Source organism: Acomys minous (genome assembly GCF_964271855.1).
Source record: "Acomys minous genome assembly, chromosome: 14".
Taxonomy (NCBI): Eukaryota; Metazoa; Chordata; class Mammalia; order Rodentia; family Muridae; genus Acomys; species Acomys minous.
Genome location: NC_140496.1, coordinates 107399270 through 107414589, shown reverse-complemented (window position 1 = coordinate 107414589; position 15320 = coordinate 107399270). Strand labels below are relative to the sequence as shown.

Genomic DNA, 15320 nt, shown 5'->3' with positions numbered 1-15320 from the left:
ATCTGCTGCCTCTGCCTCCCCAGGATACTGGGGATTAAAGGCGTGCACCACCATACCTGTGGCCTTAAATTCTTCTAATAGTGTCTCTTATAGCGCACAAAGCTTGAACTCAGAGAAGCAGCCTGGCCTGTGGAAGAACGACCTCGCACACTTATGGAAAGTCGGCAGTTTAATAAATCCAACCTGGCCATCTTTTCTTCACAGATCACCCTTTGGTTTTGTAGAGAAAAATTCATTTCCAAATAAGTCTACCTATGTTCTTTGCCCTTTCTGCTAAAATTCGTCATTGTGTTGTACCTTTGGGCTCATTAACCAGTTTGGATTGATTTCTGTGACGCGTTCATTCTGTGTTTCAATCCCCCAACTCTACTGTTTGTTTGATTATTTATTTATTTATTTATTTTTGTTTTGTTTTGTTTTGTTTTTGCAGGCAAGTGCTCAGTTTCTTCACAGAAACTTCTCCACCAAAAGTCAGTTGCCCGTGTGACTGTGTCCCCACAGGCTCCTTTTGTCCCAACGGTCTCCGTAACCTATTCTTTTTTCAATACCATACTGTTTTGAGTACTGCAGTTTCTTTGAAGGTTTTTAAATTGAGCATGGGGTAGGTGGTGGGTGGTGGGGTGGGCGGTGGGGTGGGTGGTGGGGTGGGTGGTGGGGTGGGCGGTGGGATGGGCGGTGGGGTGGGCGGTGGGTGGTGGTGGGGTGGGCGGTGGGGTGGGTGGTGGTGGAGTGGGCGGTGGGGTGGGCGGTGGGGTGGGTGGTGGGGTGGGTGGTGCGGTGGGTGGTGGTGGAGTGGGTGGTGGGGTGGGTAGTGGGTGGTGGTGGGGTGGATTGCTACTTCTGCTTCTTAGCTTTATTTCTCTTGAACACTGTTGGCCCAGGAACTTGAAAGCCTCAGACAGGTCCTCCAGGACTTGACCTCTATGCATACAGTGTGCAGGGCAGGCCCGAGGACCATGTGCTGAGGGACTGAGCAGTTGGTAGGACATCTTAAAAATACCCACTTGCTCTCCCTGGCATTGTTTTTTGTTTGATTATTTACCGTTCCCCCCTCTTTTCCTCTTTTCTTCCTCAAGCCTCTCTTCTTTTTTAAAAACTTGTCAGGCAGAATCATCACTTAAATACAGCCCCTTCATCACCGCAGAAGATAGCTGCAGCTACCTCATTGGGTGTAAGGATTAAATTATGCAGAGGCTCAGACACGTCCCATAGTGCTTGGCAGTGAGGAAGTACCTGGTGACCGATTTCCACCAGCATGTGATGGTAGGTCTCAGTGCTCGCTGAGGGCTGTGTCACACACACTCCTCTACTGTTTAATATTCTGAGCAACTAGTAGGAAATCGTCACCACATTGTGTAGAGGAAAGGATGTTGACGTTCAGGGGTGTTGATTTCCAGGGGTGAAGCTGGTGGGCTGGAAGATGAGAGAGCTGATCCTGGAACTTTTTGCTGTGTGGGCTTCTGGCCGCCATGCGGGCTTCTTGCCGCCGTGCGGGCTTCTCTACTGTAGTTGGGTGTGTCTGAGTGATGATGGTGAAGCAAGGAAGCTCACATTCCCACTTCTGAGAGCAGAACACAGGAGGAGGAAAACGCAGGCACTTCCCAAAAGACAGAGAGAGAGAGAGAGAGAGAGAGAGAGAGAGAGAGAGAGAGAGAGAGAGAGAGAGAGAGAGTGTTGCAGTCTGGGATGATGGTGGGAGCTCCTTACCGATGGAGACAGAGGTTGGACTGCCTCTGAGCCGTGGGCAATACCTGGACTCAGTCTGTCTTGACTTTACTCGTCTGTAGCTTTCAGCATCTATTGTACAGTCTATTTACTCCTTTCTGAATATCAGACAATCCACCCGCACCGAGGTGACCAGATTGCCAGGACTCACTGCTGGGCTGCTTTCAGGACTGCACCATCAGATGGCAAAAGCAGTCATGGAAACAACTAGGCACAACCCGAGCACAGAAGAGCTCGTGCCCTCGGGGAGCCTCACGGTTAGAGAACGGTTACTATACATCTAGCCCTGTGCTGAGAGCCAAGCACAGGTTAGCTGGCTCAGGCCTCACTTCAGCTTCCTGAGGGATGCAGTGTCATGTCATGTTTTACAGACAGACAAACTGAAGCATTGGGGAACCTGCCCAAGGCAGAACAGGTGGGGCTTCCAAGCGCACTATTAAGACCAGTGCCTTTGAGAGGACTTGGAGGTCACGATACTTCTGGAACAGCTGCCAAAAGTTATGGAGCAGGCATTGTGCAAGCCGTGGGTAGAAGGGAATATTTTAGGTTTGGGGTAGGCATTGTGGGAACCGTGGATAGAGGGGATGTTTTGGGTCTGTGGCTGGCATTTTAGGAGCCGTGGGGAGAGGGGGTGTTTTGGGTGGAGAGTACTATGAGTGGACATTCAGCTGGATGGAGGTGACCTGTGTTCAGGGGATGATTGACAGTCTCACTGTTGAAGAGTGCCAGGAAATGGTGGTGGCTAAACCCCAGAGGTGCCCTAGCAGACCCGGGAGGACACTCAGGACTTTGCACAAGGTTAGGGTTAGGGTTAGGTTTCAGAAGGAATCTTGAGGCAGCATGGTAGGGGCGTCTAGGGCCAAGGAGCCTGTGAGGAGAGTTTCTGCTGGAGTCTGGGTGAGTCAGGACATCAGCCTCTGTATATCACAGGGGAATGGCTTGTCCTAGGTCATTGACGGGGGGGGGGGGGTGTCTCTGCTTTACTCACTGAAGTGAGAACCTTCCAGGGGCTTTGGAATCCCACTGCAGAGCTGGCTGATGGAGGAGGAACACTCCCCCTGCCTGTGCTCCACAGAGCGGCCTGTGTGTAAACTGCTTGTTACTGTTTGCCAAGCTGGAGGCTTCACAGGGAGGAGCAGTGACACTCTGCTTCAAAGCTCCAAGGAGAAAGTCTCTAGTGTGTACGCAGGCAAGCATAGACATACACACAGGCTCACGCACTCACGCGCACATGCACACACACCACAGAAGCACACACATGGGCAGACAGACACACAGGGACGCACATACACTCAGACACACAGTCTCCTGTAATGGTATGCTCAGTGACAGAGGTCATTTAGGTCCCATGTGAGCTCCTGCCCCCTTTACCTAGTGACAGTGAGTGGTCCCTCACATCCACAGCCAATGGCCCAGGGCTCCTCTGTGCACTGGCTCCATGCTGCGCATCACACAGGAGCTATACAAGGCAATGTGGTTCAAATATCTTCTATTCTGTATCTGAATCCAGCGTTTGGAAACACCGTTTTTGAGTGTATTTTAAGGGTTTTCTTTTTCGTCCACAGGCAAGCCTCCCCCGCCCCTCGTCTTTCCTTTTTGGGATAGATCCCATGTAGCTCTGTCTGGCTTTGGATTCTTATGTAGCCAGGGGTAACCTTGAACTTCTAGTCCTCCTGTGTAGACCTTCAGAGGTCTGGGCTTACAGGTGTGCACTCCTGTACCCGACTTATGTGGTGCTGGCGAGGAAGCCAATACCCAATACAGGAAAGGCAAGCACCCTAGAAGCCGAGCTGCATGCCTACCCAAGCCACTTTTGTCTAGGGTGCGCCCATTAATTTTTACCTGGAGCCTTTGTGTGACTTCTTACTTGTGGGTGGTAATCAGTAACTCTGCAAACAGGCCATTGTGGTCGAGAACAGTTGCCCTTCAGGGTCTCTCTGCCCCACCCCTCAGGCAAGAAGGATTTCTTCTCTAGTCTTCTCCACAGTGCTAGTGCCCTGGGGATGGGCGGGAGTGATTTTTCTAGGCAAAAGTACCCCAAGGCAGTAAAGTGTCTGGAACTCACAGACCTGAAGGATCCTTTATCATCCCAAGACTCTCCAAGGCTCCTGAGGTCGCAGGGCTAGGACACCCAGGTGGAGCCAGCAGGTAGGTTTCCTGGCCTGCTGTCACCCTGTGCCTGCGTCTCTGCCCTCTGGTCCTTCATCGGCACAGCATAAGACATCCATGGGCCCCCCATTTAGTGATGGCATGTCCTTGAGCCCTCCTATCTGCTCAAGAGCTCGGACAGCCATCTTTCACTGGAGCATTGAAGTCTGAACTGACACTGCAGATGGCTTTGCTGACACTCTCAAGTACATGCTGGAGGGACAATTCTCTCTGAGGAGCTGATCTGTAATTTGGCTCTTGGAACTGTGGCTCGCCCCAGCCAGGAGCTGCAGAGTCCCTATGGGGCAGCCCCTAACTTGGACATACGATTCTGAATGTCAGCTTTGTGCATTTGATTAGTTTGTCTTTTCTCCGTGTTCATTCAATCCTAGCATGCCCACCAGTGTCACAGTTACACAGGGCCAGGCTTTGGCCAAACAAACAAACACAAACAAATTGCAAAACAAGTCAGTGAAGACGGGAGACAGCCTGACGGAGACATTGGAAATTGACAGCTGCCAGTGTCAATTGGCTAAAGACTGTCTGCTTCCAAAGTGCAGGAGACAGCTCTTCAGAGAACGCACTCTCCAGTTTTCTGAAATGTGCTTGTCTGTGTAGTTGCCCAGATTTGCAGATATCAGATGGATTTGCTGTTTACTTGCTGTGTGAGCATTCTAGGCTCTCTGGCTATTTCTCCATCACAAGGAAGAGGCAATAAGCCTAACTCAAGGCTGGGAAATGGCCCTGTCACTGTCCTAGTGTCTTCTCTCTCGCTGTATAAAACACTTGGACTAAAAGCAACTTGAAGAGGAAAGGGTTTGCTTGGCTTACATTTCCAGATCATAGTCTATCACTGAAGGAAGTCAGGGTTGCAGAACTCAAGTCAAGGCACCTGAACCATGTGCGTACACTGCTTGGTTACAGAAGCCTGCGCCCACTAACCCTCAACAATATGGTTCCTTATACAAGGCCTCTACAACTATAGCATCTGGGGACATGTCAGCATGTGTTGGGGAGTTCTCATAAGGCCCCATGCAGGTTCTATATGAAGAGCTATAGGTAATTGTTATAGGTTATCCAATCACAAGTAGGCATGTCCAAACACACACACACACACACACACACACACACACACACACACACACACACACACATGCACCTGCACATGCACACACGCACACACACAGAGAGAGATGCATAGATACATATACAGATACACAGAAACACACAGATACACACATGCACACCCACAGATACACACATGCAACACATAGATACACACATGAGCAATGCTAAATGGACACAACAGGTTGTACTTACATGCACACTCACACACATACGTGTATATGTGTGTATGTGTGTATGTGTAACAAAAATAAAGAGGTCATGAACTTGAAAGGGCGGGAGTGGAGGAGTGGGAAGAGTTGGAACAGGAGTGGACATAGGATAGACATGAAGTAAATTAGCATTCATGTATGAACTTTTCAAAAAACAATGTGAAAAACTAAGTGAATGTGTCTTAGAACATATTTGAAAGCGTATGGATTTGAGTTGGAGAGATATCTCAGTCAGCAGAGGGCAACATAGGACCCATGTACAAAAGCCAGGCATGGCGGAGCACACATGTAACGCACTGCCAGGAGGCAGAGACAGGCAGATGTCCAGGGCTCACATGTGTCTGCACATACATGAGCGCATAGACATGCACACACAGAAAATGTGGACATCAGTCTTCCATGCTTTGTTTTTGAGATACAGATAAAAGTAATAGGCTAGAAAAAAAAAAAAAAGAAAACGCAAGCATTTTAAAAAGAAACAGTTTGAAAAGATGTCTATAGAGCTGAGGTTGTGGTTGCTCAGGGCCCTGCCTGCTGCTGCCGCCGCCGCCGCCACTGCCGCCGCCCTGCTGCCTTACTCTCTTCTCCAGCCCGGGCGGAGCTGAGGTTCAGAGAACGTGGTTTGCAGTGCACACAGGCTCGCTGTGTTCCCACACCAGCCAAGCTAGTTTAATTTACAAATGGAGTTTTGATCCACTCAGGACCGTGAATATGGTGGGGGAAGGGGACGGCCAGCGGACTACAGTAGCTCATTTCCTTTTATTGATCTGAGCACAAGGCAGGGTTGTTGCATCTCAGAAATTAAAACCCCCCAATTCACAGAACAGTCTGGTGCAGTCTGGAAAGATGTTGCTGTGGTCTCTCAGGAGTAAATAACATGAATTTTTAAACATTCCCCAGGAATAATTTACATGATTTCAAGTGTTCAGAAGCAACAGGATGTAGAGTGTTTCTTATAGTCTAGCAAACAGCTGAGCATTCTGGGAAATCATGAAGGGGGGGGCTAACATCAGGAGGAGTGCGCTCCCAAGGACCGTATTTCCTTTGTTCCTCTAGCATCTTTACTATTGTGTTTGATTTTTGGTTTTGAGATAGCATCTTACCGTAGCCAAGGCTGGCTTGGAACTGACTATGTAGCTCAGACTGCTGTCTAGTCACTGTGATCCTCCTGCCTCACTTACTGGGTGCTGGGATTGAAAACCTCAGTAGCACATCCGGCTCTTTTGTTTGTTCTTGACCAGCGTTTGTTAGATGTATGTGTGTGTGTGTGTGTGTGTGTGTGTGTGTGTGTGTGTGTGTGTGTACGCGCGCGTGCATGTGCTTTGGGGGAGAGTTGTAATAATGGCGTATAGAGGCGACTGCAGTCCAGACAGTCGCTGTCCCATACTCACAAGTAGCTCCTTCCATCCCTGACCTAGATTTAGAGCATTTGTAACAGAGCTGTTGATGTTTTCAAAATTCTACATTAAACTGTAAAAAAAACCAAAAACCTTTATAATTACAGAATGTTCTAGTTAAGTCTGTAGTTAGAGAGGCAGCCGGGGAGATGAGGTCAGTTAATAAAGTGGTGCAGGACCTCAGCTCAGTCCCCAGAACCCACACTGAACAAAAGCCTGGTGTGGTGGTGACTCAGTTTGTAATCCCGGTGCTAGGAAGGCAGGGACAAACAGACCCCTGGTGGCTGCTGGCATGCAGCCCATCTTACCCGTGTTCCACGGTAGGGGAGGGACCCTGCCTCAAAAAGCAAGGTGGGTGGCTTCTGAGGAACTGCAGCTGAGGTTGTCCTCTGGAATCTATGTGTACTCGCATGCTCACCTGTATACACAGATGTGCATATATTCAAGCTCACACACACACACACACACACACACACACACACACACACACGCAGAAATACGCACTGTTTATATTTTTGTGAATTTTAAAAGCATTTACAAATCTGTAACATGATAGATGGCACCTAAGCACATACATGTACTTAAGTCTTCCTCCTTAGTACAAACCATGGAGACTTTCCACATATCAATAAGCATTTTTCTATGATGGACCATTTAATGATGTCAGTGTGTTCTGCTGCATGGAAGGTCTGTTCTGTTGAATAATCTACCCAAGCTTGACAATTACGTTTCTTTTTTCCCTTTGTTATTCTAATAACTGAAACCAAACACCTATATTACAAAGTGTAAGTGGCGATATCCATTCATCTTTGTGCACGGCCTGCCCCCCACCCCCTCTGTGGTTCCTGGAAGGCACTGGGTCACCGCCATGCTTACAGAAATAGTTCTGAAGACCTCTGAAAAGTGTGACTTTCTGGAAAGATGGCAGCTGGCTTCTGCGGCTTCCGGAAGACTTTGGGGGAAAGATACTACTTCCACTCCCACAGGATAATCTTACTATTTCTACCTCTTTGGTATATTGGGTAATATTGTATTTTAAATATGTCTTTGACTTTTTGAGGCCTAAAATGTTGTGGCTCTCTTTCTCTTTTTCTTTCTTTCTTTCTTTCTATCTTCCTTTCATATAGAGAATGTGAGGTCTTATTTGACCCATTTGCTTCGGTCCCACAGTGATCAGCTTCCCTGGAGATCAGGTCATTGGCTTTGAACCTGGCCGAGGAGGGACTCTTTTGGGAGAGGAATGAAGCTAAGGTGATTTGATGTTTTCATGTCCTTAGGAGAGAATTCCAAAATTTTAGGAATAAAAACAAAATATAATAAACAAATCAAAAAACAGAAAACAAAACAAAACAAGACAAAAAATCTGCCCCCTTGGTGAGTGCATTGCCCTGAGAGAAGGAAGATGCTGTCCCTGCTCTCCCTTGGTCACTAGGTCCAGAGGCTGTGTCCTACCTGTTAGTATGTATAATCAGAATTTCTGTGTCTCCTTTCCTAGAATGAAGCAGTTTTAACATCGTTGTTTTAGGGAAAAGGGCACGTTTAAAGTTTCTGACTTTAGGAACTTAAGTTATCGATCATTTTTGAGAACCACATACTCTTGGTTTGTTTTTTCCTAAATTAAACACTAAGCAAAGCAATCTCAGTTTGCCCACCCCCTTTTGGGTAACTTGACTCTCCAATTATAAATAATGATTATTTAATGTCTGTTAATTCTCCCACAGTTAAGGGTGAATTCTAATTAGCTATCTCCCTAAGATATGTGGTTTGTGGCTTGAAAGGTTTTTCTTGTGCTCCTGCCTCCCTAGAGTTAATGACTCAGAACTAAGAAAGACTGACACAGAGCTTCCTGCTTCTGGGCTGAACCTGCTCCTGCCCTCTTGACGCCTGCTGACGAGAACCCCCACCACCCCTAGTGTCTCACTGTTGAGCCTGTTGTTAGCCTGTTGTGCAGACAAAGATTCATCCTGCTTATGGTATGCTTGTTTCTGAGGCATTTCCTCTTGGGGTAATTCTGGAAGGTTGCTCTTTCTAGTGAGGCAAAGGCATTAGTGTGTAGTTTTGTGGGTATTCATCTTCCAGATCCCCCTGAAAGCAGCTCTAGTCCTCTCTGATACTGTACACTGATTGCAGAGGTAGTCCGGATGACCTTCTGTCTGCAGCTCCCAATTCCTAGCAGGCCAAATGTATTGATTGGTTACCCATCACACTGACTGGTAGATGTCTGAGGGCTTTATATGGCTTTATGGAACACAGTTAACAGTCTTTTTCAAGTATGATAAATGAAGTAAGTAGATGGGCTGGTTAGCTTTTGTCAGTTTTAACACAAACCTAGATGTACCTAGGAATTGCCTCCATCTGGCTGGTCTGTGGGCACATGTGTGGGTCATTGTCTTGCTTCCTGACTGGTGTGGGCCTCACTGTCGAAGGAGGGTGGCCGAGGAAGTCAGAAAAAATAAATCAGTAAGCAGCACTCCTCTATGCTGTCTGCTTGGGTTCCTGCCTTTGGGTTCCTGCCGTGGCTTCCCTTTAAGACTAATGAATCTTTTTCTTTCCCGTTGTTTTTGGTTAGTGCTTTATCACAGCAATAAAAGGCAAACTAGGACCGTAGGTTTAACCATGGCTGAACTTAGTTTAAAAAATGAGAATTTCAAATTTCACCTTCTGTAAGACGTAACCCTCAGTCAAACCTGTGAACTGCATGTTTCCTTTTGTTGAACATTTCTGGTGAATAGGTACAGAATGGGACTGACAACTAACTATTTAATGGGAATGTGGTTTCAGCCTTACAAGTTGAAAAGAGTCTGGGATTAAATAGATGGCGTGATGGTCATCCAGTAATGGGAATGTATTTAATACCACTGAGCAATGCACTTAAAAATGCTTAAGGTAATGAATGACCTTTTCGTTATGTGTATTCTACCTAAAGTTTATTTTTAAAAGATCTTTCATCTTTGAGAGAGCATTTGGGTCTGAGCTTTGACTTGGTAAATATAGATATTAAGTATAATTGTACACTGTGGATGCTTAAGAGTCATTATTCTGAACCCCGGTGCTCCTGTTAGGACTGTGGAGATAAAAATGGGACACAGGACATGCTTGGGGAAGTGCTAACAATATTTCGATGTTGTTTTACATCCCTGTGAACCATTCCTCTCGGAAATATACTGAGGCAAAAGTAATTTGGGCCTTCATTAATTGGGTTCTAATTTATCTAGCTATCTAATTTAGGTTCTCCGTTAAAGGACCAGCTACCTAATGTAGTATTTCATTTTAACCGATTTCATCTGCAGCCGAGCAGGAAAAGCCGATGGCAGGAGGCTTCTCCCCTCACCTCCTTGCCTTCCCTCCACCACGGGGCTTCGTGTTCTTGACACTCGGTAAATGTTTTTGAAGGTCAGCTGTGGTGCAGGGGGAATTAATATGAAAATGCATTTAATAAGTAAGCTGTCAGATGGTTCCCTAAGATACCGGGAGCAGCACAAAGGCTTCTTGCCTTTTCTTTCAGTGTGTGCTGAGGGAGTGATGGTTAACACAGGCACTCTGAGGGGTCTGCTCAGGGGCCTTCTGGGATCATCTCTAGCGTAGCGGTCTCCACTGACTTCATCCCTCTTGTGTGACAGAGCCAGAATCCAGCCCCTCCCCAGGAAAGAGGGAAAGAAATGGACACTCACCATTGTAGCTGTGGGAGGATGAAAAGAAAGTGGTGGATTCTGGCAGAAAGCCTTGCACGGCCCTGTGCACCTGGCGATTGGGTGGGGTGGCCATTTGAACTGTGGTTAATTAATGTTAAACCCTCAGGGTTGTCTAAGGCTGTGATTGGGAACTCTGCCCCTCGTAGGCTTTGCCTCCAGGCACAAACGCAGGAAGATTAAACATTAATTAAAATATCTGCACGGGAGCATAAGCCGAGCAAAGAAGTGGAAATGTCTGGGCTCCCACTAGGGAAGCCATTTTACAAAGGAAGCCTTGTTTTGGGGGTTCTGGAGTGGTGCAGTTGGCTTCCATAGGCCTGGGAGGTATTTCTCAGGGCACATCTGTTGCCTGTGCTTTAGAGGCAAAAAGTTGGCATCTCAGCGGGCATTGGCTCTGCTCAGGAGCCCTAAATGGTCCTGTCCAACCTTAGTGTCCTTGACACTCTGAGTCAAGGAGGCAGCTAGGTTCTTCTCTGGTTATGCCTCAGATTTTCTGCAAACCTCTTAGCAAGTGTTCTTAGCTCATCATTTGCTGAGGTAAAAATCCCCCCACCTGCCTGGATTACAGAGTATAGTCTTTGAAGAAATACCTGGGAAGGCCTCTGTTTTCAGGCGCTGTTGTTGACTTCCTAAACAACAGACCTGGCTTCCTGTTTTGTAGCCTTGGTATTGTCCTTTTTCTTTAGTCTTTGCTTGTGAGGCGACCATACCTGTCATTTCCCACCATAACTGGATCCTTTGCTAGGGACACTTTGTGGGTCTGAAAGAGCCACAGACTGTGTGGCCACCCACTGTGTAACCCCTCATCTGTGTGGCTACCCACCGTGCAGCCCCTCATCCTGAGCACTGCCATTGCATCTCTGGCCTGTTTGTCCTTGAGCCTGTTGTTCTGGCTGTGATTTCTTTTCTGGTACTTGTGTCTTGGTCAGCCCCTTGCTGTTTTTCTCTTTTTAGAACTACACATATTCATGGGTCCTGAAATTTTCTTCAAGTATGACCAATTTTGCATTACTGGAGAATCGAGTCCAGACTAGCTTAAATAAAATTGGTATGACCTTTATGAATCTTTTCCTTCCTGTGTCCTTTACTCTGTTTTATTTTCTTCACAGTGGTGTGCTTCCTCTTTGGACTTTGTCTTCATTTGTCTCACTGGTTTGTCATTTGTAAAGTGCTAACAGCCCCCTCAGGGCAAGCTCTGGGAAGACAGGGCCGCTATCCTGTTCATGGTGGAGTCCAGAGCTGTGCCGTGTACATGGTAGGTGCTCAGCAGGTGTTTGTACAGTGGCCATGCAATGGGGAAGACTGGCTTTTAGATTTTCCTTTAACATTTAACCACTCTGTGGCATTCAGCAAGCGCTTTCGTGGCGGTCAAGTTCCCTCAGCCGAGAGAGCTGAGAGCACCTTCTATTTCGTGGAGTTGTCTTGCAGAGTAGACCCGATGGGGTTTCCCCTCCCAGGTCCCGCACTCAGTCTGCAGTACAGACACACAGCTATGGAGCCCAGACTGACTCGGGCCTGGGCCAGGGCTCCGTGGAGGTGGCATTCAAGAGCTGGTTCCGCAGCTGCCTGGGAAGGAAGGCCTTGGTGGTTTCTGTTTCACTGGTACAAGGGTGTGGGCTGCCCGTTTGTGGGGTCAGGGTTCCTGATTGATCCTTGATGCAGGAAGGGCTTCCAGAATGAAAAATGTCTCCTCCTTCTTAACTCATTGAAATATAACAGGGCCACAGAATGGAGCGCATTCTTGTCTTTCAATCTCATAGGGACAATTAAGACATTCTTATATGTAATCAATATGCAATATTTTATGTGCTTCCATGGCTCTTGTGTTAGGAAGGGAACATCTACATTAGCAATGAGTTTCCACATTAACCATAAAAATGTGGCTAGCACTCCATCCTGTGAAGAACACACACAGGTAGTTTGCATCTTGAAATGCTAATAATTGCTAGCTATTAATACTGTAAATCTAGTTCAAATGTTTTAACTGTCTTCTCTTTCAAGATTGAGCATTAAGATTAGAATTTAGAGCTGAGAACAAGTCTGCACAAGTTGTTCCTAACAGAAAAGAAATGAATGTGACTCAGAGTGCAGCTGGAGGCAGGCGTGCATGGTTATTCTAACGCTGTGATGGACACGGACACTTGGGAATACACTCGGGAATACACTCAGGAATTCAAATTAGAAGACTTATTTATCATGCCTGCTAGGGTCGCTGCCCTTCTCTTCTGATGTGGCCAGTGTCATCCCAGGTCATCAGCAGACTAGGATGAGAAAAATATGAGAGTCCAACTTCAGATTTAGTGTCCACCAGTCTTTTTCCTGTGCATCTCCGATGTGAAGTCTGGGCCATGCTTACCAGTCAGGTGACCAGCGGTCCTTAGAGATTACTTCACACTGTTTCAAAAGATAAGCATGTTATCTGGTTATCAACAGTTATTTGTCCAGTCAACCACTCGGAGGAGAAATGAGACAGTAGCAACAGCTAGTGTGTGTGTGCATGTGTGTCCACACAGGCATATATGTGTACATATGGACTGGTGTATACATGCATGCAGAGGCTAGAGAGACGTCAACATCATGCTCTGTTCCTCAGGAGCTGTTTGCTTATTTCTTTGAGACAGTCTCTCACGGATTGTAGCTCACCCTTCCAAGTGCTGAGGTGACAAGAGCGTGCCAACGTGCAGATTTTTGTACTTAAGTTCGGGGGATCAAAATCTGACTCTTTTGCTCTCAAGCGCTTTCCCAGCCACAGCCTCCCCAGCCCACAAGTGACCATTCCCCCATGATTTTAGATTAGTTTTTACTGTGCAATGGAAATACTTGCCTGAATCTTGTGTGATCATTTCTCACATGTGTGCAAAGCCGTGCAGTGCCCTTCATACAGCTGGTCATAATGAAGGCTTTTCTTCTTTACAGAGATGATTATCTGAGCTCAGTTTACCTGGCTGCACTCAAAGTGTGTGTGTGTTTGTGTATGAATGTGTACACATGTCTGCGTGTGTATGTGGTAAGCGTTGGTGGTGGTTTAGTTACTCAAACGAATTGCTGATTAGAAATAAACTTCGGCAGTCATGAAAATTAGAGCTGATTATGGTGTAGAAGAATATGTAGGCAACTATTTCCGAAGATTAATGAAGTGAGCTTTTTTCCCCCCAGAACATTTGATATATTGCTTGAGCCCTATTCTGGGATGGTACCAGGAGAATGTAAACTTGTAATATAGATTTTCACTTTAATGGGAGTGTTGTAATACCCTCATATTTTTTTCACTTCTCATTAGTTTTTATAACCTATGAATTACCTAAAACAACTTCAGTCATTCGCATCTTGAGTTGCCACTTATTTCGCTGTGTGCAGAGGTGCCGTCTGAGAAGTGGCATCTGATTTCTGGTGTTGGTGTCTCGGGGTAGATTGTAGGACCCTTGCAGTCTGTGCAGGTGCCGCCAGGCATGGGGTGGCTTTGTGTTGTCAGGGTGTTCTGTGGTTTTTGTTTTTGTTTTTTCTGATAGGAGAAAAGAAAACAGAAGACAACGAAGGCACAGTTATGGTAACAACTTATGGGACTATAATGAGGATGTAGACTTTCCTCTATACGAGTTTGGCTCCGTTCTTTATAGGCTGCTGCAATAAAGATTTTGCACAATGTATTTTGAGCTTATTTCTCCAGCCCATTTGCTCATCAATATATCACTACATTATTACTTAAGAAAACCTATGCCCAGGCTTCATGCCTGGGGGCCACTTTTGAGGTTGATGTGGAGTTTTGTACTGTTTTTGGTGATAGGCAGAGGCAAGGTCTGACTACATTGTTAGTCCTGTGTGTCTGTGTGTCCTGCCGTTATGGATTCAGCCAGCTGTGGTTTTCAAGCTTGCTCTGGGCTGGGGCTCAGTGGGTATGGATGCTTGCTGTGCAAGCACAAAGGCCATGCTAAGAAGCTGTGGGCCACTGGGTGAGCCTGTTACCCCAGCTCAGAGTGCAGAGACCAAGAGGAAGGCTGAGGTTTGCAGGCTTCCAGCCTAGCTCCAGGATTAGTGAGTGATCCAGCCTCAAGGGAATAAGGCAAAGAGCATCCTGCAAGGCCTGACTGCATGCGTTAAGCCCAGGACTGGATTGATGGAGACACGCTGTGGCTGCACGTACGTTTGTTGCTGCGTATGTTGCATATGTTACTGCAGCCTTAGATTGTTATAATACGCATACCAATACATAGCTAGATGTGATTTTACATGTTCAGGTGAAATGGCAACTTGTGTGTCTCTGAGCCCATTGATGTGACTCCCTTTATTAACCACTTAGGCTTGTTAAGTTGTTTTGTAACTTTCTTCCTTTAGTTGATCTCTAGTCATGGACTGTGGTTTAGGTCCTTATGCAAGACACGAGTGTCTACAGGCATGTTGCTTGGGAAGAGTCCCCCCTGCTTCCTGAGCCCTGAGTTAGGACGCAGGGCCGTCAGGGTCCTCATTCTTCTTAGTGAGGATACAATTTTCTGCTCACCGTCCTTCCAAGTGCAGCCACATATGGGTCTCTCGCTGAAGAGGAGCCAGGCAGATGCTTCTGCTTACTGACCACAGATGTCCCCTCTGTGCTGTGACACTGAAGGCGATGCCTCTTAACCTGTGGTTGGACTCAAACCCTGTTTCCACTTCATACATAGGACACTGAGGCTCAGAGAAGACGAGTCACTTGGCCAAGGCCACCAGGCTGGTTGGTGTCTGAGCTAAGTCATAGAACTACCGGGACTCCTGTCCAAAGCCAGTGGTGTGCTGTGTCTAGTGCCTTTTTAAGCTCAGTTCACAATACCTAATTGAGCTCCTCCCACCCGCCCCACTCAGAAATGGGTGAGGAGAGAGATAGATACGCAGCCCGTTTTAATGTAACTGAAAGCCACTAGGTTATAAGCACTGGGTGGCATTTGTTTGGCTCTGAAGCATGTGCTGTAGTTTCTCCATCGCCTTAGGTATCCCATAAATATTGTCAGAGTGACCATATGAACAGGTCACGGAGGAGTCACTTCCTGCGT

At 46.9% G+C, this 15320-nt stretch overlaps 1 protein-coding gene and 1 long non-coding RNA gene across 6 annotated transcripts in view; one reads left to right on the top strand and one right to left on the bottom strand.

Moving 5' to 3' along the window:
• The window catches only part of ST6GALNAC3 (ST6 N-acetylgalactosaminide alpha-2,6-sialyltransferase 3), a 498355-nt gene that overhangs the window by 64757 nt on the left and 418278 nt on the right, over window positions 1-15320 (top strand). Inside the window, exon 1 of one of the 5 annotated variants that reach the window (XM_084756394.1) lies at window positions 11448-11554. The exons of 3 other annotated variants lie outside the window; for them this stretch is intronic. In XM_084756394.1, coding sequence (XP_084612520.1) covers window positions 11552-11554 — 3 coding nt within the window. In that variant the 5' untranslated portion in view covers window positions 11448-11551. Of the gene's footprint in view, window positions 1-11447; window positions 11555-15320 lie in introns of those variants that run through there. One more of the 5 variants, XM_084756395.1, reaches the window with a different exon arrangement.
• LOC311582291 lies at window positions 1617-10336 on the bottom strand. The gene is made up of 3 exons (XR_014774075.1): window positions 10279-10336; window positions 6916-7025; window positions 1617-1797 (listed from the first exon to the last, which is right to left on the bottom strand). It is a non-coding gene; the product is annotated as an uncharacterized lncRNA (long non-coding RNA).